At 38.7% G+C, this 27,630-nt stretch overlaps 2 protein-coding genes across 5 annotated transcripts in view; one reads left to right on the top strand and one right to left on the bottom strand.

Moving 5' to 3' along the window:
• LOC309658666 (uncharacterized protein) overlaps positions 1-27,630 on the bottom strand; it is a 66,873-nt gene that overhangs the window by 27,473 nt on the left and 11,770 nt on the right. The window contains exon 4 of one of the 4 annotated variants that reach the window (XM_082457502.1): positions 23,905-27,451. The exons of the other annotated variants lie outside the window; for them this stretch is intronic. Within the exon in view, the coding sequence (XP_082313628.1) occupies positions 25,975-27,451 (1,477 nt within the window). The 3' untranslated portion in view covers positions 23,905-25,974. Of the gene's footprint in view, positions 1-23,904; positions 27,452-27,630 lie in introns of those variants that run through there. 4 annotated transcript variants of the gene reach the window in all.
• LOC309658667 (uncharacterized protein) overlaps positions 6,349-27,630 on the top strand; it is a 167,611-nt gene continuing 146,329 nt past the window's right edge. Inside the window, exon 1 of the mRNA XM_082457508.1 lies at positions 6,349-8,646. Within this exon, the coding sequence (XP_082313634.1) occupies positions 8,526-8,646 (121 nt within the window). The 5' untranslated portion in view covers positions 6,349-8,525. The remainder of the gene's footprint in view (positions 8,647-27,630) is intronic.

The raw sequence follows: 27,630 nt of genomic DNA, 5'->3' as shown, positions 1-27,630 counted from the left end.
ATAGTCACTACTATAAAAAGAGCAGTTACTTCAGAGAAAGTGAAAGAGAAGAGACAGGGAAAGGCAGCCAGTAGGTGGTGAGCTTCCAGAAGGCTCACCAAGGGCGGGGGAGGAGGGGGGTAAGCTGGAAAAAAAAAAAAAAAAAGTAGGCTCACCAAAACTTTTAAGTAACTCTGAGGCCCCTTCATCTATTGCAACAAGGATCCTTACCCTCTGGGTTATGCTGGACAACACCCGCTGTCTCAGTTTGGCACAGCAAAGGGGTTAGTTCAAACCCAACTTAAACTCGGGTTTCTTAAGTTGTGTAAAGCTATCAGGGCCGTGGAGGGGGCCTCTAACCTTCTGGGCAGTGATTGGAGGCTCTCTTAGGAGGGATTTAAGTTGGGCATAGGCTTCTGATGCAAGGCACTGCCCAAGGTCCTACATTAATATGCCAGTAAATCTGCAATTATCCCCCTGGTACTGGGATCTCTTAAAACTAGAGGCTGCCACTGAGATGCCTGTTATGGCTTTGGTACTGGAAAGAGCACCCCAGCATGTCAGCTCGGCTACTACCAACTATTTGTGATATGATGTAGCCAAACCTCGGCTGGATTATGCCTCCGTTGGAGAGATGACATTTCTTACTTCAGTCCTTTGAAAGATGCTGTGGTGCTGGAGAAGCCACCCTTCTCCAACACCTTGGTTGCCTGGATAGTTTCTTGGGATTAACTGAATGCACAGATCTGGGGATTGCATAGACTAAGAATGACAATACACCCTGGTACATAATGGAGCTCAGTGGAGAATTGGTGCCCTTCATCCCTTAATTGGGACATCCTTGATGGAGAACCAAGCACAGTGGTCCCTACATCTAACCAAACATCAGGCAATCATCAGGATGAGAGTTGTAATGAGTCAGTCCTCTTTTTTTTTTTTTTTTTTTAAATAAACTTCATCTCTTTTGGAGCAGTTTTGAGCTTTACTGAGAAACTGATCAGAAATTACAGAGAGTTCCCACATAACCCCTCTGCATCCACACAGTATTCACAATTTTTAAATCTTGTATGACTGGTCCATTTGCTACAATTGCTGAACCCATACTGATGCATTAAGGAGCAAGGATTACATTAGCATGGAGTTTTTGTGTTACATGATGTGTGGATTTGGCAAATGTTTAATAACACGTATTCATTTCTGCACATATAGTGTAGTTTTACTTCTCTAAACTTCCTCTCTGCCACACCTATTGATTCATCTCTACCTCTAATCCCTAAATCCTTCAGAAGCAAAGATCATTTTACTGTCTCGTGCTTTTGTCTTTTCCAGAACATCATATACTTGGAATCATACACTATATAACTTTGTCAGATTGGCTTCTTTCACTTAGCAATATACTTTTACGCTTCCTCTATGTGTTTTCATAGCTTGATACCTCATTTCTTTTCATCAGTGAACAGTATTTCATCCTAAGGATACACCACTGATTATTTATTTGACTCTTGAAAGATATCTTGCTTACCTCTAACTCATGCCTGTTATGAATAAAGCCCCTACAGGTATTTGTGTATGGGTTTTGTGTGAACATAAGAGTCTAACTCATTTGGATAAATAACGAGGAGTGTGATTGCTGGATCTTACTATGCATAGTAAAAGTATATTTTGTTTTGAAAGAAAGCTCCTGTCTTTCATTTAGGGGTACCAAATTCCATTCCCCCCAGCAGTGAATGCTGATTATCTTCACATCTTCACTAATATTTGGTGTTCTGAGTGTTTTGTATTTTATGCATTAAATAAGTGTGTAGTGATATCTTGTTGTTTTCTTTGCAATTTCCCATAGATATTTGAGGTTGAGCATGTTTTCATATTTATTTCCTTTCTGTATTTTATTTTATTTTTTTTGGAGAGTTGTTTGTTTAGATCTTTTCCCCATTTTTAATTGGGTTGTTTGTCTTCTTACTGTTTTTGTTTTTTGCTTTGGGGGTTTTTTTGGCCTCACAGCATGTGGGATCTTAGTTCCCCGACCAGGGATCTAACCAGTGCTCCCAGCAGTGGAAGTGTGGAGTCTTAACCAGTGGATCTTCCTGGAAGTCCCTCTTCTTACTGTTGAGTTTTAATAGTTCTTTAGATATTTTGAATACCAGTCATTTATCACGTAAGTGTTTTGCAAGGATTTTCTGCTGTTCTGTGACTTGTCTTTTCATTCTCTTAACACTGTCTTTCTCAGAAGAGATGTTTTTCATTTTAATGAAGTGAAATTATACTTTTTTTCTTTTACAAACCTTGTGTTTGTTGTTATATTTTAAAATTCATCACCCAACCCAAGAGGACCTATATATCCTTCTATGATATTTTCCAGGAGTTTACTTTTGCATTTTATGCTTAGATCTGTGACGTGTTTTGACATTCTTATGGTGAAATGTGTAAGTCCTGTGTCTACATTCTTGTGTGTGTGTGTGTTTGTATATGAATATCCGTAATTTCCAGCACTATTTGTTTAAAAGATTTTATTTTCATTTCAATTGCCTTTCCTTCTTTGTCCAAGTTCAGTGTTGGTCTATAGGAAAACAATTAATTATCTTTCAATCTTGGGATATGTCTTCTTAACTCCAAGGGTTATCTGTTGTTGGAGAATCTTTCAGATGTTTCACAGAGATAACTATGTCCTAGAGAACAAATGTTTGAATTTACCTACAGGATTCATGAATGTGTTCTTTCTCAGGAAGTAGAAGTTCCCTCTGTACTGTTTGTGATCATAAACGGGTGTTGGATTTTATCAAATCCTTTTTTATTTTCATATCCCCCACTGTTCCTTTCTGATATTAGTAATTTCTGTCTTTTCTCCTAGTAATCTTGACTAGATGTTAATCAATGTTAATAATCTTCTCAGGGCTTCCCTGGTGGCGCAGTGGTTAAGAATCTACCTGCCAAGGCAGGGGACACAGGTTCAAGCCCTGGTCCGGGAAGATCCCATGTGCCACGGAGCAACTAAGCCCGTGCACCACAACTACTGAAGCCCGCGCACCTAGAGCTGGTGCTCTGCAACAAGAGAAGCCACCACAGTGAGAAGCCCGTGCACCACAACGAAGAGTAGCCTCCACTCGCTGCAACTAGAGAAAGCCCATGTGCAGCAACAAAGACCCAACACAGCCAAAAAAAAAAAAAAAAAAATCTCATAGAACTAGCTTAAATTTTTTTTTCTCCTTCAATTCTTCACAATTACATTAATTTTGTTTCTGATTTTTATAATTTTATTCTGCTTACTTTGTGGTTATATCCTCTTCTTATTATTTTTTCCTAAGGTAGATGCTTGCATTATTGTTTACCCATCTATTTTTTTACCAGTGTATTTGGTTGATGGCATAAATTTCACGGTAGGCACTGCTTTTGCTACATCTCACAATTTAGCTCAAAATAAAATTTAATTTCTCGAGTCTTCTTCTTTAATTCTATGTATTATTTAGACATGTGTTGTGGAATCTCTACATAGTAGGGCGTTTTCCAACTCTCTTGCTGTTATTGATTGCTAGAGTAATGCTTTTGAGATCTAAGAGCACAGTTTGTATGATTTTTGTACTTTCCAATTTGTTAAGGTATGTTTTATGTCTGAGAAAGTGTTCTGTCTTGTTGAATGTTCTATGTGAACTTGAGAAGAATGTGTATTCTGCTCTTGTTGTATTCCATAGATTTGTTTCACAGTGCTTTTCAATTCAACTCTGTCTTTCCTGATTTTTGGCCTGCTGGAATTTACAGCTTTTGATAAGGTGGTGTTGATGTATTACTATAATAATGGATTCATGTATTTCTCCTGGCATTCTTTCAGGTCTTGCCTTATGTATTTTGCCCCTTTATTGCCATGTATGTACAGATGAAGGATTATTATGCCTTCTTGGAGAATGGACCTTTTTGTTATTCTGTAAAGTCCCTTTTTATCTCTGTGTTTTCCTTGGTCTGAAATCTGCCTTGTCTGAAATTCATATACCAATGCCAGCTTTCTTTTGATTAGTTTTGGCATGGTGCATTTTTCTCCATCCCTTTACTTTTCATTGACATGCATGTTTATATTTAAAACCAGCTTTTGGAGAAAACATATAATTGCAATTTTAAAATCTGCTATTACTGTATTTCCCTTTCATTTGTATGCAGACCATTGATGACTGAAGTGGTGATTAATATAGTTGGATTAATATCTACCACACCTTTTACTGCTTCTAATTGTTGCCCTTATTCTTTCGTTTGTTTTCTCTCTATTTTCTACCTTCTCTGGATTTAATTGAGCATTTTACCTGATTCTTCCTTTTTTCCTCTCTTAACCTATACCTTTTTAAAAACCTTTTTTAGTCATTGCCCTTGAGTTTTCAGTATACATTTAGAACTAACCCATGTCTTCTGCAACTTAACACTATACCTCTTCAATGGTTGTGCGGGTACATCATACCACACTATTCTCAATTCCCCTCCTCTGTCTCTTTTGACATGGCTGTCATTTATTTCATTTATTCACAAGGTTATCATTACCAGTGTCATTGTTGCTAATATTATTTTACACAAAGTGTCATCTGTTTTATAAGAAATATAAAAGATGTTTGAAGAAGAAAGCAGATGTGGTAGATTGCAAAATTAATAACAAAACGTACTTCGTTGATCATACTTTTCTTAAAAACAGCAATTGCTTGAAAAACTATGGGACTTCCCTGGCAGTCCGGTGGTTAAGACTCCACGCTTCCACCGCAGGGGGCGTGGGTTTGATCCCTGGTGGGGAAACTAAGATCCCGTATGCTGCCTGGCATGGCTAAAAAACAAAACAAACAAACAAAAAACTATGTACATGTTCTAAGGGAACAACAGTCTGTAGACAATGCTGTGATACTGCATGTTCAGATGAACTTGCATTCATGCGAGCAACAAATTATAGAATTCCTTGTGGGATTCTTAAACCACAAGTAAACTACAGGTGGTCCCTGATTTACTGTGGTTCGACTCAACGATATTTCTACTTAATGATGGTGCAAGAGCGATATACATTCAGCAGAAACCGTACTTTGAATTTTGATATTTTCCCTGGCTAATGATGTGCAGTACAATCCATAAGCCTGGGCACCAACCCAGTCAGCCAGGAGGTCACATGGTAAACAGTCGATACACTTGCAACCATTCTGTTTTTTGCTTTCAATACAGTAGTTAATAAATTAAAAAAAAAAAAGATGTTTGCCTTTATTCCTTTTTGATTCCCCCTTCATCATTTCCATTTTTTTCTGATGAATTTTTAAATGTTTCTTTTCAAAGTAGGCATACTAATGACAAATTCCCTCAATTTTTGCCTCAGAATATCCTCATTTCTTCTTAATTTTTAAAAATAATTGCTCTTCATAACAATTCTAGGAGAGTGGTTTTTTAATTTTAAAACTTTAGATATTTCAATCTACTCTGGGGTTTTTTTGGTTGTTGTTTTGGGTTTTTTTCCTGAAAAGAAGTCCAATTTGTTTCTAATCTTTTTTTCTCTATACCTAAAGTATGTCTTACCCTCTGGCTTCTTCCAATATATTCTCTTTGCCTTTGGCTTTTTTCTCTAGCTTGAATATGATATACTTTGGTCTCCATTTTAGGTGGTTTCACGTTTAGTGTTCACTGAGCTTCATGGACCTACACTTGTTCTCTATCATTAATTTGGGGGAAAACTCAGTGATTGTTACTTATATCTTCTATTTATTTTACTTTATTTTTTTGGCTGCATTGGGTCTTCAATGCTGCGCATGGGCTTTCTCTAGTTGCGGCGAGCAGGGCCTACTCTTCGTTGTGGTGCACGGGCTTCTCATTGTGGTGGCTTCTCTTGTTGCAGAGCAGGGCTCTAGAGCGCAGGCTCAGTAGTTGTTGAGCACGGGGGCTTAGCTGCTCCATGGCATGTGGGATCTTCCCAGACCAGGGATGGAACCCGTGTCCCCTGCATTGGCAGGTTGATTCTTAACCACTGCACTACCAGGGAAGTCCAATCATATGTATTTTAATCTTATGTTAAAGAGTGTCATGCTATGGTTCATGGATATTGAGTTGTATCATTTTTCTTCTTTTTTGTCTTTGCGTTAGATTCTGCTGAAACAAATTTTATTGAGTACAGATTTAAGAACCGGTAATTTGGGGCATATTTTAAAAACGTCTTTTTTTTCTTTTTCTTTCCCAATTTTGGAGACATTGGTTTGCCTCTTGAAGTCAGTGTTCTCATGGCTCTGGGAAGACTTGTTTATTTCAGGTTTTTTCATTCTCTTCTTGTGAGATTGAATGTCACAGCTTCTAAATTCATGAATCCCAGACTAGATTTTGGCCTGGCAGCAGCTAGAGTAGCTGCTTGGGAAACACTTGTTTCTGAAATTGCAGAATGGAGACTTTCTGTTGTTTTGGAGGAAACCACTGATGAAACATTTACATATTTTATAATCATGGGAAAATTCACCATCAAACCATTATGGACTTTGGTGAACTCCCTTGTAAACTGTAGTTTTTATTAACCTGTTCCTTGAGGGTAGTAAGGCCCAGGGTGTACTGTTAGGGTTTGATGAGAAAGAGTTCTTCTGGCATGTTATTGTACTGTGTGTTCTAAAATTTGCCTGAAAGCATCCCTGAGACACATGACTATAGGGATTTTGTGGTCTAACATACTGTTGTTTCTTCCTCATGAGTGAGCTCTAAGTTTCAAATTTTCTAGCTACATCAAATTATATATAGAGAAAGGAAAAACAGAGTCTTTGATAATTATTACACAAGTAGAAGGCAATGGTTCCCCAGAAGAATATTTATATACTCAGGCAGCTGCATCTGATTTCTTTAAAGGCCTGGAAGCCTTTGGGACAATGTGGTCAGCTGGGCTTTGTTTTTTGTTTTGTTTTGTTTTTAACAGCTCTTCTTAGCATTTTATTTTATTTTATTATTTTCTTGGCTATGCCACATGGCATGTGGGATCTTTGTTCCCCGACCAGGGGTTGAACCCCTGCCCCTTGCATTGGAAGCACAGAGTCTTAACCACTGGACCACGAGGGAGGTCCTGACCTTTGTTAAAAGTTTGATTTCTACAGGTCACCTGGACTCTGACATTAGGTGATATGACTAGAAAAAAGCTTCCAGTTCTTCACTGTGTTTTCAGTCATTGAAACCTCATGCAGACTTGATCCTCTGCTTCATGGAGTGCTGTAAATTGTGGATCTTAAGGAGGAAGATGAAAGGATTTTTTTTTCTTTATCAGTGAATCACTACACTTCTTTACTTTGCAAAACATTATTTTCTTCTTAAGCGGACAAGTACTCCAAGGAATACAGATTCTTCCGTACTGTGGTACTTTAGAGGAACAATAGTATCACCCACACCATGAGGCGCAGGGACTCTCATCCCATCAAGGGCTAGCTGTGGGCCTCACCCCCCCTTCCAGCTGCTCTGGGATGACAAATCTGCAGACACTTGAGTTGACCCAAGGTCCTGCGTGGGATCCTGATTTGGACACCAGGCAGTGGGGAATAGGTTTTTTCCTCTACCTTCAAGCATCAAGTCTTCCTCCATCAGAAGCATCAGGCATGAAATTTATGAGCAAGTATTTGCAAGGATGCAAATACAAATTCTGATCTCTGATGACCTAATCTCCTCAACTGATGTGTGCTGAGAATGCTTTATGGTGGCTCTGCATCAATATGAGGATCAAGTGCCATCTACCAGAGAAGGGATTTAAATCAGTTGCCTTTTGATTTACCTTCAGTGGTGCATTTGGAGAGCAGGGGGAGAAGATGCTGTTAAGGCCTATATCATGCAAACACTCCCACCTGTCCCATATCAGTTACAGGCCTCCAGGCTCAAAGGGATTGCCGAAATCATCTAGCAACTACACACCCCCATCTGATGCATCAATTCTGTCTCCATCAGTCTCTGTTGTAATAACTCCAAGGACAGGGAGCTCACTACATCATGAAGCTCAGGTGCTCAAAAATGGGAAAGGTCTGCCCTAATGAGAGAAAGGATTTTTTTTTCTAATATTTATTTATTTTGGCTGTGCCAGGTCTTAGTTGTGGCACGTGGAATCTTTAGTTGAGGCAGTTGGATCTTTTAGTTGCAGCATGCAGGATCTTTAGGTGCAGCATGTGGGATCTAGTTCCCTGACTAAGGATCGAACCCGGGCCCCCTGCATTGGGAGCATGGAGTCTTAGCCACTGGACCACAAGGGAAGTCTCTGAAAGGATTTTTTCACAAGGAATTGATTTCTTAAAATGATATTTGTTTCACTTGTATAAAATTTCCGTCATTTCCAAACACTCTCTGGGCTTTGCCATTAAAGAGGTATAAACTATTATGTGATCACAGAAATAATGTGCAAATAATTTTCATTTCTTCATGATGCTGTTAAATTACTGAGGAAGTATGGAGAGTAAGTTTCTCATGATCAAGTCATAGAATAACTCTTTGGAAATAACAGAATCATAACTATCCTTCCTGTAAATGGAGTATAGATGTCTAACTCTGTCAGTCTCATGCATCTTACTGTGCACATATTTTGGGTCTTTTAGGACTCAATGGCCATTGAGGATGTGGCTGTGAACTTCATTCTGGAGGAGTGGGCTTTACTGGATCCTTCACAGAGGAAACTCTACAGAGATGTGATGCAGGAAACCTTGAGGAACCTGGCCTCAGTAGGTAAGAATGAGGAAATTCCCTCACTTTGTCAACTGGAAAACAAGTGTTTCTCACCCATCAATATTGTTCCAAAATCTGGAATGTGGATTGGAAGACATTGGTAAAGAAACTAGGCATGGTCAGAGCTCATCATGGACCTAGAATATAATAATTTGTATATAATTTCTGATACTTTGGGATCATTTTTCTGGGTCTTCATTTCAGGAACAAAACAAAAAGATCATGACATTGAAGATCAGTACAAAAATCAGGGGAGAGAATTAAGGTAAGTCACAGTCATAATAGCAAGCACTGTCTCATATGAGAATCATGGGATATTATGAAAATTTTAAAAGAAGCAAACAAAACAAATAGCCCCATCTTCAAATTTAGTTAATCTTAGAAAATTTCTACCAAAAATACTTTTTTAAATGGGATATAAATGTTCAGTGTTTGAAAAGTAGTTCACTTGCAGTCAGTATTAATAAACCCTATATTTGACTATAACTTTTTTTTTCTTTTTCTTGGCTGTGTTGGGTCTTTGTTGGTGCATGGGCTTTCTCTAGTTGCGGGGAGCGGGGGCTATTCTTTGTTGAGGTGCTCTGGCTTCTCATTGTGGTGGCTTCTCTTGCTGCAGAGCACGGGCTCTAGGTGCACAGGCTTCAGTAGTTGTGGTTCGTGGGCTCTAGAGCGCAGGCTCAGTAGTTGTAGCTCGTGGGCTCTAGAGCATGGGCTCAGTAGTTGTGGCACACGGGCTTAGTTGCCCTGCGGCATGTGGGACCTTCCTGGACCAGGGCTCAAATCCGAGTCCCCTGCACTGGCAGGTGGATTCTTCACCATTGCGCCACCAAGGAAGTCCCTGACTATCACTTTTTAATAGAAAGGGTGAAGTCACATTCCAGAGCATTCAGTATATTCCATTTCTAACAGTTCACACAAAATAGAAAACCACACTATTATTATAATTCATGGTAAATACAATAAATGTAAAATGATTAATAAAGAAATCATTAATAATGTTCTCATTATTTACAGAAATTTTATGGTAGAGAGATTCTCTAAAAGTAAAGACAGTAGTTCCTGTGGCGAACCCTTCAACCTTATTCAAACTCTCAATCTGGAAAAGAAAACTACTGGATTAAAACCATGTGAATGCAGTGCACGTGGAACAGTCTTCATGGATCATTCATCCCTTAATAGACACATGAGATGTCACATTGAACACAAAACACGAGAGTATCAAAAATACAGTGAAAAGCCATATAAATGTAAAAAATGTGGGAAAGCATTCATTTATCCCAGTTCTCTTCGAACACATGAAAGGACTCACACTGGAGAGAAACCCTATGAATGTAAACAGCGTGGAAAAACCTTTCTATATCAAAGAACCTTCCAAACACACAAAAGAAGTCACACAGGAGAGAAACCCTATAAATGCAAACAATGTGGTAAGAGATGTGGTTCTCAAATAGGTTTGCAAATACATGAAAGAAGTCACACTGGAGAAAAACCCTATGAATGTAAAGAATGTGGGAAAGCATTCATTTATCCCAATTCTCTTCAAATACGTGAAAGGAATCATATGGGAGAGAAACCCTATGAATGCAAGCAATGTGGTAAAAGATTCAGTCCTCAAAAACATTTCCCAATACATGAAAATAATCACACTGGGGAAAAAAAAAACCCTATGAATGTAAGGAATGTGGGAAAGCCCTCACGTGGGAAACAGGCTTTCGACAACACATGGTAACACTCACTGGAGATGGACTTTATAAATGTAAGAAATGTGAGAAAGCATTCATTTATCCCACTTCTCTTTGAATACATGAAAGGAGCCACAGTGGAGAGAAACCCTATCAATGTAAAGAAGGTGGAAAAGCCTTTAAATGTCCTGAAACTATTCAAATATATGAAAGACTTCTCAGAGGAGAGAAACCCTATGAATGTAAAATATGTTCTAAAGTATTGTGTACTCCCAGTTCTCTTCAAAATCATGAAAGAATCCACACTAGAGAAAAACCCTATGAGTGTAAGGAATGTGGGAAAGCCTTCACATGGCATAAAACCTTTCAAAAACACATGATAACACACACTAGAGATGGAATTTGTAAATGTAAAGAATGTGAGAAAGTATTCATTAATCCCAATTCTCTTAAAATACATTAAAGGACTCACACTGGAGAGAAACCATATCAATGTAAAAAATGTGGTAAAAGTTTTAGTTCTCAAAAAGGTTTCCAAATGCATGAAAGAACCCATACTGGAGAAAAACCCTATGAATGTAAAATATGTGGGAAAACCTTCACTTCCCCTTAGGTTCAAGTGCATAAAAGAATTCACACTGGGGACTTCCCTGGTGGTCCAGTAGTAAAGAATTGCCTTATAATGCAGGGGACACAGGTTCGATCCCTGGTCAGGGAACTGAGATCTCACATGCCGCAGGGCAACTAAGCCTGCGTGCCACAACTACTGAGCTCATATGCCTCAAACTAGAGAGCCTGCGTGCCACAAACTACACAGCCCATGCGCTCTGGAACCCATGTGCCACAACTACATAGCCCACGCACCCTGGAGCCTGCGTGCCACAATGAGAGAAGAGAAAAATTCACATGCCACAACTAGAGAGACGCCTGCGTGCCACAATGAAAGATCCTGCATGCCTCAACGAAGATCCCATGCAGCCAAAAATAAATAAAATAAATAAATAAATAAAATAATAAGTAACTCTTAAAAAAAAAAAAGAATTCACACTGGATAGAAACCCTATCAATGTCAGGAATATGGGAGATCCTTCATTTGTCTCTCAAGTATTTGAAGACACATGAGACTGCACACTGCATAGAAACCATATAACAGGAAGAATGTGGGAAAGGCTTCTCTGATCTCTGGACTTTGGGAAAGGATGAAAGGATTCACTAGATAAAACATCTTGTTTGTAAACAGCCTCAGAAAGACTTCAATTGGCCCACATCCTTAGATGTGAAAACACCCATGGAGAAAAAATATAAACGTAAGTAACATTAGATAACTTGATGGAAAGTAATCCAAGCCTAATGTTCCAGAAAACATTCAGTATGAAAAAGTTGTTTTAAAAGTTCATAATATGTTGTGTTTACTAGGGATCTTTCTTAAAGTGTATTCTTGGACAGTGGATTTCTGCTAATTTGAGAAATAAATATTAATGTGAGTTAATTCTGGAAGTTATCTTTAAACAGTAGTACATACGTTATAAAGGTAGTGATTTTTCATTTAATCAAATAATGATTTTTTGCTTCCATTTTGAAGTCTGTTGGATCCATGTGTGAGTTAAAGTGTATTTGTAATATGCAGTTAGGCTTAAAAGTTTATATTTTATTCATTCTCTGTTAAATGACCATTGAAAATAGCAGCTTGGTATTTGTTGGGATTTTCCTAGTGACCTTGGGTGGCAGTTCCTGGATGTCCCTAATATATTATATATATTGTACCTTTTTTACTGAGAAATGTCCTTTTGGGGGGCTTGTGGATACAGGAGCTTTTTTCAGTTTTCCATTCTATTAAACACTTGGAATAAATTTTAATGCATGGCAAGGTTGTCAAAGACTACACTTTTATGTAAATTATGATTTTCCTGTTTGCTTTTTGTCTTTCCTTCTGACTGGTGTTTGTTGAATAGAATTTGAATTAAGAAGAGAGACTTGCGATAGGACAAAAAAAGTCTAGAGTTGGAGATACCTTGCCTGTGAGTAATGTTAGGGCCTAGATTTTCCAGGATTGATCCTCTTTGTGGCTCCATGTTAGAATTTACCAACAGTTCATCTGTGTGCGATTTTAAAGCAGATGCAGGGAAGGCATTCTTCCGATTTTGGAGCCACCACACTGGGAGAGAGACAGATACATAGAAGCTTCAAGGACACCACCTTCCAGCTTATTTTCCAGATTCAGTGCCCTTGTAGTCAAGAGCATCCCCCAAACCGCCATCAACTTTTTGATTTTCATTTTCATAGAAGTGATTTTCCTTTGATGTCCCACATGAAGATCCATGAGAGTCTGAATTTTTTCTGAAAGGCTTCGTGTCTCCACAAAGAAAGTATTTCAGAGTTTTACGATTGGGAGCATTTTCTGATTCCACTCTTCTCTAGATTACACCTTTATAATGTCTAATTTGTGTGGGAAACACTTGATGCTGTTCACAGTGCTAGTGAGTATGTTTTCCTGATTCACCATGATATTCCCAATGGTGCAGCCAAAAAGAATTACATGGGAGTTTGATATTTGACTTTTAATTGGCTTTACATACCTAGTCACCCTTCCTGGCCCACAATGGATAAACAAGTTAGGAAGGTTTACTCATGTTCCTTTTTCTGTGCCAGTGTGTAAGAGGGTCAAACCTTTAAAACCTGTAGTCTCTACCCCTATACACCTTAAAGGGGCAGCACATTAACTTTTGACAAGCCAGCTTAACCCACTTAACCTTGCCCTACTCTCCTTCAAAAGTATTTTTGTGGAATAATACTACTTCTATTAACTTAAGGCATGTGTCAACAACAGTCTTGACATCTGATCATATTTATTTTAGGTTGGGTGTTAATCCTGTCTTCAAAGGGCAGTGATGAAATGGAAGATAACCCATGGAAAATGCCTTTTGGGTATCGGACAGGTATTCAACATAGGAAATTTTTAGGCGATGAGGATAAGAAATTCAAAAGTAGAAATCCCAGTATGATGTATTTAAGCACATTGGTACAAAAGAAAAACTCTGAAACCAACTCCATGGGCACTAGCAGTAGAATCAATCATTGAAAGTGGTATAGTCTTAGAAAGGAAAAATAGCAACAAAAACGAATGGATGGTTTCTCTTCCAGTATGTAAAGGGCTCTGAGTGATTATTCTCATCCTCACAATTGGAAAAAAACTGAACAACCAGAAGAGCAATATCTTTTCTTAGATCCATGAGAGATTGGAGATTACATGTGTTAACTGAAAGAAAAACACATGATGTGAGATCTGTGACTTTTTTTTATTTATGGACTTACTGAGGACTGTAGCCCAGGAGAGAGCCTCTCAGGTAGCTTTGAGGAACTGCTCCAAACAGTAAGTTTGAAGTTCCGTATACCAGTGATTTAGAGAAGGGGTATGTGCACTCAAGCACACATTTTTGTAATAGAAGATTACTTTTAGTCTTGAGGAAGGGATATCTTCATTGATGATTTTAGTGCTTTTCTAAGTATAGGAAAATGCAAAATTGGGGTTCATAAAGTTTTTACTGACAATGTCTAACTATCTAAAGTCCTGTTTTTCTACTTTTCCCAGAGCACAGGGTGCCTCATTCCTGATCTCATCCCTGAATTCCTTTCATAGTGTGTTGGAAGTCAGCAACTGTATCAACTAATGGCTTACTTTTTGTAGAACTGGGTGGTGTTTGACATTATTTTTATTTATTTACTTGAAGTTTATTTTACTGAAGTATAGTTGATATATAGTATTATGTAAGTTACAGGTGTACAACATAGTGATTCACAATTTTACAGTCATAAAATATTGAATATATTCCCTATGTTGGACAATATATGCTTGTCGCTTATTTATTTTATACATAATAGTTTGTACCTCTTAATTCCCTACCCCTGTCTTGCCTCTCCCCCTTACCCTGTCCCTACGAGTATGCACTAGTTTGTTTTCTGTATCTATGAGTCTTTGTCTTTTTTGTTATATCCTCTTGTTTTTTTAATTTTTTAGATTCCACATATAAGTGATATCATACAGTATTTGTCTTTCTCTGTGTGACTTATTTCACTTAGCTTAATACCCTCTAAGTCCATCTATGTTGTTTCAAACCGCAAAATACATTCTTTTTTATGGCTGAGTAGTATTTCATTGCATATATATACCCCATCTTCTTTGTCCATTCTCCTGTTAATGGACACTTAGGTTGCTTCCATATCTTGGCAGTTGTAAATAATGCTGCTGTGAACATTGGGGTGCATGTATGTTTTTGAATTAGTGTTTCCAGTTTTTTCTGGATATACATACGCAGGAGTGGAATTGCTGGGTCATATGGCAGTTCTATTCTTAGTTTTCTGAGAACTCTCCATATTGTTTTTCAGAGTGCCTGCAACACTTTACATTTCCACCAACAATGTAGGAGGGTTCACTTTTCTCCACTTCCTCACCAACACTTGTTATTTGTTTTCTTTTTGGTGATAACCATCCTGACAGGTGTGAGGTGACATCTAATTGTGGTTTTAATTTGCATTTCTCTGATGATTAATGACATTGAGCAACTTCTCATGTGCCTGTTGGCCATCTGAATGCCCTCTTTGGAAAAATGTCTATTGGGGTCTTCTGTCTAGTTCTAAATCGATTGTCCAGTCGTGTGAACTTTTTACGTTTTTTGGACATTATTAACCCCTTATCAGTCACATGATTTGGAAATATTTTCTCCCATTCAGCAGGTGTTCTTTGTGTTTTGTCCATGGTTTCCTTTGCTGTGTAACAGCTTTTAAGTTTAATTTAGTTCAATTTGTTTATTTTTGCTTTTATTTCCTTTGCTTTCAAAGACATATCCAAAAAAATATTGCTATGATATAGGTGCAAGTGTGTTCTGCCTGTCTTTTCCTCTAGAAGATTTCTGGTCTTATATTTATTTTTTAAATTAGTTAACTAATTAATTTTATTTTTGGCTGCTTTTGGGTCTTTGTTGCTGTGTGCCAGCTTTCTCTAGTTGCGGTAAGCGGGGGCTACTCTTCATTGCAGTGCTCAGGCTTTTCATTGCGGTGGCTTCTCTTGTGGAGCATGGGCTCTAGGCACGCAGGCTTCAGTAGTTGTGGCACGTGGGCTCAGTAGTTGTGACTGGCGGGCTCTAGGCTCAGTAGTTGTGGTGCATGGGCTTAGTTGCTCCGTGGCATGTGGGATCTTCCCGGACTAGGGCTTGATCCCATGTCCCCTGCATTGGCGGGCAGATTCTTAACCACTGTGCCACCAGGGAAGTCCCTTGTCTTATATTTAGATTTTTTTTTTTAATTTATGTTTGGCTGAGTTGGGTCTTTATTGCTGCGCAGGGGCTTTCTCTACCTGCGGCGAGCAGAGGCTACTCTTCATTGCGGTGCGCGGGCTTCTCATTGCAGTGGCTTCTCTTGTTGTGGAACATGGGCTCTAGGCGTGCAGGCTTCAGTAGTTGTGGCTCGCGGGCTCTAGAACTCAGGCTCAGTAGTTGTGGTGCACGGGCTTAGTTGCTCCACGGCATGTGGGATCTTCCCGGACCAGGGCTCAAACCCATGTCCCCTGCATTGGCAGGCAGATTCTTAACAACTGAACCACCAGGGAAGCACTATATTTAGATCTTTAATCCAGTTTGAGTTTATTTTTGTATACGGTGTTAGAGAATGTTCTAATTTCATTGTTTTACATGTAGCTGTCCAGTTTTCCCAGCACCACTTATTGAAGTGAGTTTCCTTTCTCCATAGTATATTCTTGTTCCTTTTTGTAGATTAACTGACCATAAGTGGGTGGATTTTTTTCTGGACTCTTATTCTCTTCTTTGTGGATGTTTTGGTGCCAGTGCTATAATGTTTGATTACGGTACATTTGTAGTTTGGTCTGAAGTCATGGAGCATGATTCCTCCAGCTCTGTTCTTCTTTCTCAAGATTGTTTTGGCTATTCAGGGTTTCCAAACAAATTTTAGAATTATTTGTTCCTGTTCTGTGATAAATGTCATTGATATTTTGAAAGGAATGGCATTGAATCTGTAGATTGCCTTGTGTGTTATGGTCATTTTAACAGTATTAATTCTTCCAGTCCATGAACACAATATATCTTAATATCTGTTTGTGTTGTCTTAAGTTTCTTTCATCAGTGTCTTACAGTTTTCCAAGTACAGGTCTTTTTACCTACAACATAGGTTTATTTCTAGGTATTTTATTCTTTTTCATGGGATGGTAAATTGGATTGTTTCCTACATTTCTCTTTCTCATAGTTTGTTTTTACTGTATAGAAACGCAACAGATTTCTGTATATTAATTTTATATACTGCAACTTTACTGAATTCATTGTTGAGCTCTGGTAGTGTTTAGGTGGCATCTTTAGATTTGATATGTGTAGTATCATGTCATCTGAAAGCAGCAACATTTTTACTTCTCCCTTTTCTGTTTGGATTCTTTTTATTTCTTTTTTTGTGTCTGATTGCTGTGGCTACGACTCCCAATGCTATTTTGAATAAACGTGATGAGAGTGGGCATTCTTGTATTTTTCCTGGTCTTAGAGGATATGCTTTCAGCTTTTCACCATTGAGTATATTAGCTGTGAGTTTGTCATGTATGGTCTCTATTATGTTGATGTACGTTCCCTGTGCACACTCATTTTGAAAACTTTTTATCACAGATGGATGTTGAATGTTTTCAAAATCTTTTCCTACATCTATTGAGATGATCATGTGGTTTTTATTCTTCAATCTGTTAATCAGGGGAGCTCTAACCCAGATCCTCTCCATGTCAGTTACAGGAGGAATTGTCAGTTTAATTACACACCCCAGCAATAGAATCTGCATCACAAAAGAATGACCCATTATAGGCCACATAGAAAAAGAAAGTACATTATATCTCCTACAATAGATCGACCCCTTCAACTACTCACCCAGTGAGAAACTGTCATCACCCTGAACTCTTGTTTTTCTCCAATGGAGTTTCCATTAAAATAACCCTTCCCAACTTCCTTCTTTTTCTCAATGAAATAATGTTCCTCTGCTTTGTTTGTTGGTCTTGACTATGGCTTCTGTTGTAGCTTGCTTGCAACTCAGGAGCTGCAGTCCTTTGCTATTTCCCCATAAACCCATTTTTACTGATAAAATAAATGACCATTTTATTTTTAAGGTCAATAACGGGGTGTGCCGCCTTATTCAGCAGGTCGTAATCAGCATATCCTTAACTCAGTATTGGAATCTGTCCAACCAGGAGGCCACTCAGGCAGGTGGGTGGGGCGACCCTCCAGACCAGCTTAGAAGTCCTTTCTCCCACCGCACGTAAGGTAGCAAGCTGTGTAAGCTTCCCAGGCCCTGGAGACCCTCACGTATATGCACTAGTCGTTGGAGTCGTTAGGAGGGACTCTGACTCAGGAAACCTCGAAATGGTGAGTGTGGTGCCCTGGGGTGCCGAGACGCAGAGAGGGGCTGGTCGGAACCGGACATCTTTTGAACTGGCCTCTTCTCGGTCACCGTTGGAATCAGCGGATACTCGTGGGTTTGAGATACCGCTCGGACCTCAGTCCCCTCCGGCTGGGGGAGGAGGGTTGGCCCCCGCAGCCCGGACCCCGGGCGTCCTGTCCTGTTGCTTCACACAGGAATTTCCGCCCCGGAGCCCCTCTTCTTCCCCACATTGTGCCAGGCAAGTGCATGTTCAATCCCAGCGCCTAAGCGTGGTTTTGATGAGTCGGGCTTCCTCTCGCAGGTTGTCACTCAGGACGAGGGGGCGGGGTATTGCCATCTGTCCAACCTGGAGGCCCCTGAGGCAGGTGTGTGGGGCGTTGCTCCGCACCCGCGTGAATGTCCTTTTTTTCTCCCAAGGCCTGGCAGAGGTCGCACGCTGTGTATGGTTCACTTGCTCTGGAGAATGTCACATATCATCTGTCGCCCTGTGATCTGCGTTGGTCATGGAGTCGTTAGTAGGGACTCAGACCCAGGAAACCTTAACGATAAGAATCCAGGATAATCTGACTGAACTTCAAAATTGGGACAAATGTCACTTTACAGCTCTTTACCATATCATTGTAATAATAATATCACCCTCCCCCTGCACCATAGACCGTCAGAATAGAGGCGTGAATTGTATTCTGGGAAATCTCCATCCATTTCCATGAATCAGGAAGACAAAAGACTCCTGCCTCACATAAGCACCTTCACCCATTTCCTTTTTTTTTTTTTTTTTGATGTGGACCATTTTTTACAGTCTTTATTGAATTTGTTACAGTATTGCTTCTGTTTTATGTTTTGGTTTTTTGGCTGTGAGGCATGTGGGATCTCAGCTCCTGGACCAGGGACTGAACCCACATCCCCTACCTTGGAAGGTGAAGTCTTAACCACTGGGCTGCCAGGGAAGTCACCACCCACTTCTATAAAAAGCTTGTCCTCACTTGTAGTCAGAGAGAAGGTGTCTTTAGAGCATTAGCTCCCCTTCTCTTTCTCTGGCCATTGAATAAAAGCCTGTCTTGCTTGCAACAAACTCAGTTTCCTTATTGGCAGCTCAAACCTGAGTGGGAAAGAACTCCCTGACCCAGTGAGGGTTCGGGGGCAGGGGGGTGTTGGTTCAGCTAGGGGCCCAGGAGGGGAGTCTCCAGTCCAATGCAGTAACAAATCTTCTTTAAAATTTTTGGAGAACTTAGTGTAGAAGCCATTTACACAAAGGTAGAGTCTAGATTTATTTTATGGGTGTTTTTTGTTTACCAACTCAACCACTTCACTTTATAGTTCTATTCTGATTTTGCTTTTTGTCTTGAGTTAGTCTCAGTTGCTTGTTTCTCCTGAGGAATTTATGCATTTCTTCTAAGTTATCTTATATTTTGGCATACAATTGTTCATTGAATTCCTGTATAATCCTTTTTATTTCTGTAATGTCCATAGTCATATCCCTCATTCTTTGTGATTCTATGAATGTTAATATACCCTCTTTCTCTCTAGATCTATCTAGCTAAAGATTTGTCAATTTGTAAGAACTTGTAAGAAGACAGGGTAAGGGGTCCCTAGAGAAAGAGAACCAGGCATGGCTTTCTTGACAGACAAGAAGCCATTTCTGGCCTAAGCCATTTTGTGATCTAAGCTTGGCCGGAATGCTTGCCCTTGAATAGATCTCAGTAATTAACCAAAATAAGGGAATGTAAGAACAAAAGAAAAGGATCAAGTAACCATAGGTCAGGGATAAAACAGAGTCCTAGTTCCTCCTCAAGGGTACACATAAAAATCTGATACATGTCTTTGAGTTCTGCAGGACCTAAGGCCCCCAAGTGGAGGATGGAATGATGATGTTGATCCTCCTGACTTCAGTCAACTAAAGCTTGGACTCTGTGAACCTTTGCCCAAATTCCTGGCTGAATTCTCTTCTCAAGCCCCTTCAGAATATGCATGTACCCTTAGCTTAAAAGTTCCCCAGTTTTGCTGTTCTGAGTGACACTGCTTTGGGAAAGATCCCTGTGTTCTCCTTACTTGCTGCAAATAAATCCTTTCCTCTCCACACCTTTGGCTTGGATGTGTCTTTTGCTGAACACCCACCAAGAGGCAAACCCAGCTTTTGGGTAACAAACTCACTTTTGGTTTCATTGGTTTTCTCTACAGTTTTACTATTCCCTGTTTCACTCATTTCTACTTTAATTTGTATTCATTCCTTTTCTCCTTGTGTTTAGGACCTCATCTTTACAGTCTCTTGAAGTACATACAGGGTACTGATTTGAGGTCTTCCTTCTTTGCTAGTAGAGGTATTAATGGCTATAATAATTTTTTCAAGGTTCTTTTAGATACAAGCCATAAAGTTCGACCCTGTTGGAATGATGTAATGTCCCTCAATATGTCTACTGATATCTTTTATATTCAAGTCAATTTTGCCTAATATTTGTATAATCTCTCCAGTCTTCATGTTGGTGTTGTTCACAGATATATCTATCACAGGCTTTTATTTTCAGTCTGTTGGTGTCTTTGAATCTAAAGTGTGCTTCTTCTACATAGCACATATTTAGATCATGGCTTCTTTGTTTAATCTGGGATGACAATCTCTTCCTCCTGTTTAGGCTATGTAAACCACTCACATTTAGTATTAATACATAGTGGCAATTATACCTGCCATTTTACTTTTTGTATTCTACAATTCTCATGTTGTTTTTAGTTCTTAAGGCCTCCTTTATAACTTTCTTATACATTAAGTGAATATTTTCAAGTTTTCACTTTCATTTTTAAATGACATCTCCATTATACATTTAAAATTTTTTAGTTTGCTCATTTAACATATATGTATTAATTTAAAAAATGAGACTCAGATTTATGCTAGCATAATTCCAGTGATATATGGAAACATTACTCATATAAAGCTCTATTCCCTTTTGCCATTTTTGTTATTATTGTTATGCAGATTATATCAACTTATGATATAACCCGGAAATATTTTCTCACACTAATGTACAATCCGTGGTCATCTCCTTAGCCCAGTACAGTTACTCCCGCCTCTGTGCTTTTTAATGGCAAACATACTACACAGATATTACACTGCTATATATAATGGCCTAGTAACACATTACATACATAGGATTATACACAGTACCTTTGACATCCGCTAAAAGAGAAAATATGTATTGATTCTGCCTTTTCTAGTTACAGAATTACCTGTACAGGTGTTTTTGTTTCTTTATGTTGATATGAATTATATTCTGGAGTGCCTTGCTATCAGCCTGAAGAACTCCAGTAATTCCTGTGAGACAATTGGCTATCAATATATTCTTTCACTTTTTGTTGATCTGAGAGAGTCCTTATTTTGCCATCTTTTTTCAGAAGGTAGTTTTGAATATTGGATTGTTGGTTGACAGCCTTTTTTCCTAGTGCACTTTGAATGTTTCCCTCTGCCTTCTGGCTTCTGTTTTCTGCTGAGATATCACCTGGCAATTTTACTGTGGTTTCCTTGTAAGAGTTGGGTCACTTTTCAACTGCTCTTTATTCTCACTGTATGGTTCCTACCTTCCTGTTTGTTTGCATGTCTCATATTTTTGATATAAACTAGACAGTTTAGGAAATATAATGTAGCAACTCTGGGAAATGGACCCATTCCTTCTGGGGATTTTTATTGTTATGTGCTTATTCATTTGTTCAGTGAGTGCCTGCATTATTTTATTAGTTTTTTTAAATATTTATTTATTGGTTGTGCTGGCTCTTAGTTGCGGCAGGTGGGCTCCTTAGTTGCAGCTCATGGGCTCCTTAGTCGTGGCATGCGAACTCTTAGTTGCGGCATGCACGTGGGACCTAGTTCCCTGACCAGGGATTGGACTCAGGCCCCTTGCACTGGGAGAGCAGAGTCCCAATCATTGCGCCACCAGGGAAATCTCAAGTGCTTGCATCAGTTTAATAAAACCTGTTCCCCCTATATTGAGAAGCCAGAGCTGGTGTATTGAATTAAGAATATGTAGATGAGGGACTTCCCTGGTGGCGCAGTGGATAAAGACTCCATGCTCCCAATGCAGGGGGCCCAGGTTCGATCCCTGGTCAGGGAACTATATCCCACATGCATGCCACAACTAAGGAGTCTGCGAGCCACAACTAAGGAGCATGCCTGCCGCAACTAAGACCTGGCACAACCAAATAAATAAATAAACAAATAAATATTTTTTTAAAAAAGAACATGCAGATTATATGATCCTGCAATCCCACTCCTAGGCTAGTATCTGGAGAAAACTACAATTCTAAAAGATACATCTGGGACTTCCCTCGTGGCACAGTGGTTAAGAATCCGCCTGCCAATGCAGGGGACATGGGTTCAAGCCCTGGTCTGGGAAGATCCCACATGCTGCGGAGCAACTAAGCTCGTGAGCCACAACTACTGAGCCCACGTGCCACAACTACTGAAGCCTGCGCACCTAGAGCCTGTGCTCCGCAACAAGAGAAGCCACTGCGATGAGAAGCCTGTGCATCACCACGAAGAGTAGCCCCCACTTGCCACAACTAGAGAAAGCCCGCACGCAGCAACGAAGACCCAATGCAGCCAAAAATAAATAGATAAATAAATAAATTTAAAAGATATGTCCATCCCTATGCTCACAGCAGCACTATTTACAATAGCCAAGAGATGGAAACAGCTTAAACGTCCATCGACAGGTGAATGGATAAAGAAGATGTGGTATATATATACAATGGAATACTACTCGGCCATAAAAAAGAATAATGCCATTTGCACAACATGGATGAACCTAGAGATTATCACACTAAGTGAAGTCAGGGAGAGAAAGACAAATACCAAATGCTATCACTTACATGTGGAATCTAAAATATGACACAAATGAACTTATCTATGGAACAGAAACAGACTCACAGACACAGAGAATAGACTTATGGTTGCCAAGGGGGAGAAGAAATGGGGGAGGAATGAATTGGGAGTTTGGAATTAGCAGATGCAAAGTATTATACATAGAACAGATAAACAACAAGATCCTACTTTATAGCACAGGGTACTGTATTCAACATCCTATTATAAACTGTAATAAACTGAAAAAAATATTAAAAAGAATGTATATATAACTGAATCACTTTGCTGTACAGCAGAAGTTAATACAACATTGTAAATCAACTGTAGTTCAATAAAATTAATTTTTAAAAAAAAGAGTATAGTCCTTCAGAAAGGGTTCATCGGCATAGTCCTATCTTTCTCTCTTGCTAGCTTTTTATTGTCTCACAATTTGCCTAAGTTTATAGGCCTTGGTTATGTCACAAAGGAGATTATAAAAATATTACCTAGCATACTAAGAAGTGAATCTATGTATTTTATAACCTGTCTCTAATAGTGATAAAAGATAAAATAAAAAATCATAAAAATGACCAACAGCCCCCTCTTCTTACTAACATAATTGAATAAAGCTTCTTAGCAATTAAGTTGAGCTCCACGAGAATGTTCTTGCTTTCAAGAAAATGATTTATGATCACCAAGGATAAAATAAAGTTAACCACCTAAAAGCATTCAATACTTCTTGCTACCATGAACAGCAATCAAATCCTCTAACACAAGTAAAATTCCTATAAGAAGTCCTTTTGAACACCCTGTTACTGTTACACACCACAGTCTTATAGGATTTGTAATCATTCATTTTTATAATTTTTATTGTATAGTTGATTTACAATATTGTGTTAATTTCTGCTGTACAGCAAAGTGATTCAGTTGTACATGTACATAATTTTTTTTTTTTAATTTATTTTTGGCTGCGTTGGGTCTTCCTTGCTGCGTGCAGGCTTTCTCTAGTTGTGGCAAGCGGGGCTACTCTGCGTTGCGGTGTGTGGGCTTCTCTTGTTGTGGAGCAGGGCTCTAGGTGCGCAGGCTCAGTAGTTGTGGCTCATGGGCTCTAGAGCACAGGCCCAGTAGTTGTGGCGCACAGGCTTAGTTGCTCCACAGGATGTGGGATCTTCCCAGACCAGGGCTCGAACCCATGTCCCCTGAATTGGCAGGCGGATTCTTAACCACTGCCCCACCAGGGAAGCCCGCCTGTAATAATTCTTAATTGAATTCATTTTGCCCCAGTATTTGACTAGAGGTATGATCTTGTGGTCACTGGCAAGACGGCACTGAAAAAAACCCAAGATTAAACTTTTGCAGATGAGTAAGAAATTAGATCCATGCCAAAACTGTAACTAAAAATAAGAAAATGGCCTGAGGATAAAGTAGTTGACTTTCTAGTCACAGGATAAAACAGACTCATATTGTATAATGATTAAATGAACAAAACTGCAAGTTTTTCTGAATATTTATAAAATGGGTACTTCAATATATTCTTTGAGGAAATGAAAAACAACATGTGTTAGCTAACGAAAGCATCAAAGAGTTGGTAAAATATTTGAAACGACTACAAAAACTACCGTTTTACAAAAAAATTCAGTTTAAATTATATAAAATAAAATAAAATAAAAAACATATTGAGGGGTTATATTCAGCTACAATTAACAGGAAAAACCCACCGTCTTCCTGATGGAAGGCGTTTATTCTCACATGTAAACAATGGGTCAAGGAAGCCACTGTACAATGCAGCAGAGAAACAAACTCCCATGTCATTCTTTTTGGTGGCACCGTCGTGAATGCCGTAGTGAGTCAGGAACACATACTCACTAGCACTATTAACAGCATAAAGTGTTTCCTACACAAATTAGAAATTATGAAGATATAATCCAGAGAAGAGTAGAATCAGAGAATATTCCCAACCATAAAACACTGGAATACTTTGACAGTGGACACAAGAGGCCTTACAGAAAAAAATTCAAACTCTGATGCATCTTTGATTTGGAAGGTATGAAGACAGCAGGGGAAACTACACATCCATAAAAATGGAAATCAAACATTTGTTGGTGGTGTTAATGATACTCTTGACTATAAGGACAGAGTCTGGAAAATAAGCTGGAAGATGGTGTCATTGAAGCTCCTATGTATCTGCCTCTCTCCCAGTGTGGGTATTCCAGTATGTGAAGAATATCTTCTTTGTACCTGCTTTTAAATCACACACAGGTGAGCTACTGGTGAATGCTGATATGGAACCAAAAAGAGGATGGATTATGGAAAGTCTAGGTCTTAATATTACTCACAGGCAAGATATCTCCAACTCTAGATTTTTTGTATTATCACAAGTCTCATAGTTTATTCACCAAATACCAGTCAGAAGGAAATACAAAGCATAATTTACATGAAACTATACTTTTTGACATCCTTCCCATACATAAAATTTATTCCAAGTGTTTAATAGAATGGAAAATGGAAAAAGGCTCCTATACTCACCACCACCAAAAAGTATCTTTCTCAGTGGAAAGGGTACTATATATAATAGATTATGAATATACAGGAACTGCCACACAAAGCTACTAGGCATATCCCAACAAATAGCAAACTGCCATTTTGCAATGGCTCATTAACTGAGAATGAATAGAACATTATAAAAATTTAAGACCAACTGCATATTAGAAATGTACTTGGGGACTTCCCTGGCAGTCCAGTGGTTAAGGCTCTGTGCTCCCACTGCAGGGGGTGCGGGTTTGATCACTGGTGAGGGGACTAAGATCCCACATGCCGCATGGCACAGCCAAAAAAAAGAAAAGGAAAAAAAAAGAAATACACTTAAATTCACCCATGGATCCAACAGGGTTAAAATGGAAAGAAAAATAATCACTATCTGATTAAAGGAAAAATCACTACCTTTAAATCTTATGTACTATTGTTGAAAGACAATGTACACAACTACCTCACATTAATATTCATTTCTAAAATTAGGAGAAATCCACTGTTCAAGGATACACTTGAAGAAAGATCCTTACTAAACACAACATATTTATAAAACTTTTAAAACAACTCTTTCATATTGAAGGTTTTCTGGAACATTAGGCACGGAGTACTTTCCATTAAGTTATCTCATGTTATTTACATTTATACTTCTTCTTCATGGGAATTTTCATACATGATGTTGGCCAACTGAAGTTGTTGCCCAGGCTGTTTACAAATGCGGTTTTATCTAGGGAATCCTTTCATCCTTTTAAACTACTGAGATCAGAGAAGCCTTTCCCATTCTCCATATTTTATATGTTTTCTATGCAGTGTGCAGTCTCATGTGTCTTCAAATGATTGAGAGATAAAGGCTTTCCCACATTCCCGACACTGATAGGGTTTCTATCCAGTGTGAATTCTTTCATGCAGTTGAATGTAAATGGAATGGAAGGTTTTCCCACATATTTTACATTCATAGAGTTTTTCTCCAGTATGGGTTCCTTCATGAACTTTGAAACCTTTTTGAGAACTAAAACATTTACCACATTGTTTACATTGATAAGTTTTCTCTCCAGTGTGACTCCTTTCATGGGTTCGAAGAGAACTGTGGTATCTGTAGGCTTTCTCACAGTGTTTACATTGATACGGTTTCTCTCCTGTGTGAATTCTTTCATGTGTTTGAAGGCTTTCATGACAACTAAAGGCTTTTCCACATTGTTTACATACATAGGGTTTCTCTCCAGTGTGAGTTCTTCTGTGTACTTGTAAGGAACAGTAGTAACTAAAGGCTTTGCCACATTGTTTACATTGATACGGTTTCTCTCCAGTGTGAATCCTTTCATGTATTTTAAGAGAACTGGGATTAATGAATACTCTCTCACATTTTTTGCATTTATAAGGTCCATCTCTAGTGTGTGTTATCATATGTTTTCGAAAGGTTTTTTGCCATGTGAAGGCTTTCCCACATTCTTTACACTTATAGGGCTTTTCTCCAGTGTGGATTCTTTCATGATTTCGAAGAGAACTGGCAGTACTCAGTACTTTAGAACATGTTTTACATACATACAGTGTCTCTCCTGTGTGATTTCTTTTGTGTATTTGGAAGGAACTGAAATAATTAAAGGCTTTACCACACTGCTTACATTCATAGGGTTTCTCTCCTCTGTGAATTCTTTCATGTATTTGAATAGTTTCAGGACTTTTAAAGGCTTTTCCACATTGTTTACATTGATAGGGTTTCTCTCCGTTGTGACTCCTTTCATGCATTCGAAGACAACTGGGATAAATGAATGCTTTCTCACATTTCTTACATTTATAAAATCCATCTCCAGTGTGTGTTACCATGTGTTGTCGAAAGCTTGTTTCCCACGTGAAGGCCTTCCCACATTCCTTACATTCATAGGGTTTTTTCCCAGTGTGATTACTTTCATGTATTTGGAAACGTTTTTGAGCACTGAATCTTTTACCACATTGCTTACATTCATAGGGTTTCTCTCCACTGTGAATTCTTTTATGTGTTCGGAAGGATTTCTGATATGGAAATGCTTTTCCACATTGTTTACATTCATAGGGTTTCTCTCCAGTGTGACTCCTTTCATGTGTTCGAAGAGAACCAGGATAAATGAATGCTTTCCCACATTCTTTACATTTATATGGCTTTACACCATATTTTTGATACTCTCGTGTTTTGTGTTCAATGTGACATCTCATGTGTCTATTAAGGGATGAATGATCCGTGAAGACTGTTCCACATGCACTGCATTCACATGGTTTTAATCCAGGAGTTTTCTTGTTCAGATTGAGAGTTGGAATAAGGTTGAAATTTTCTCCACATAAACTAATGTCTTTACTTTTACAGACTCTCTCTACCATAAAAGTTCTGTAATAAATGAGAATATTATTAATGACTTCTTTATTAATCATTTTACATTTATTATATTTATTATGAATTATAGGAACTGGTTTTCTATCATGTGTGAACTGTTAGAAATTGAGTATACTGAATGTTCTCAATGGGACTTCACACTTTCTATTAAAAAGTGATATTCAGGGCTTCCC

Source organism: Balaenoptera physalus (assembly GCF_965194825.1).
Source record: "Balaenoptera physalus genome assembly, chromosome: 3".
NCBI classification, from domain to species: Eukaryota; Metazoa; Chordata; class Mammalia; order Artiodactyla; family Balaenopteridae; genus Balaenoptera; species Balaenoptera physalus.
This window is presented reverse-complemented; position numbering and strand designations above follow the sequence as displayed.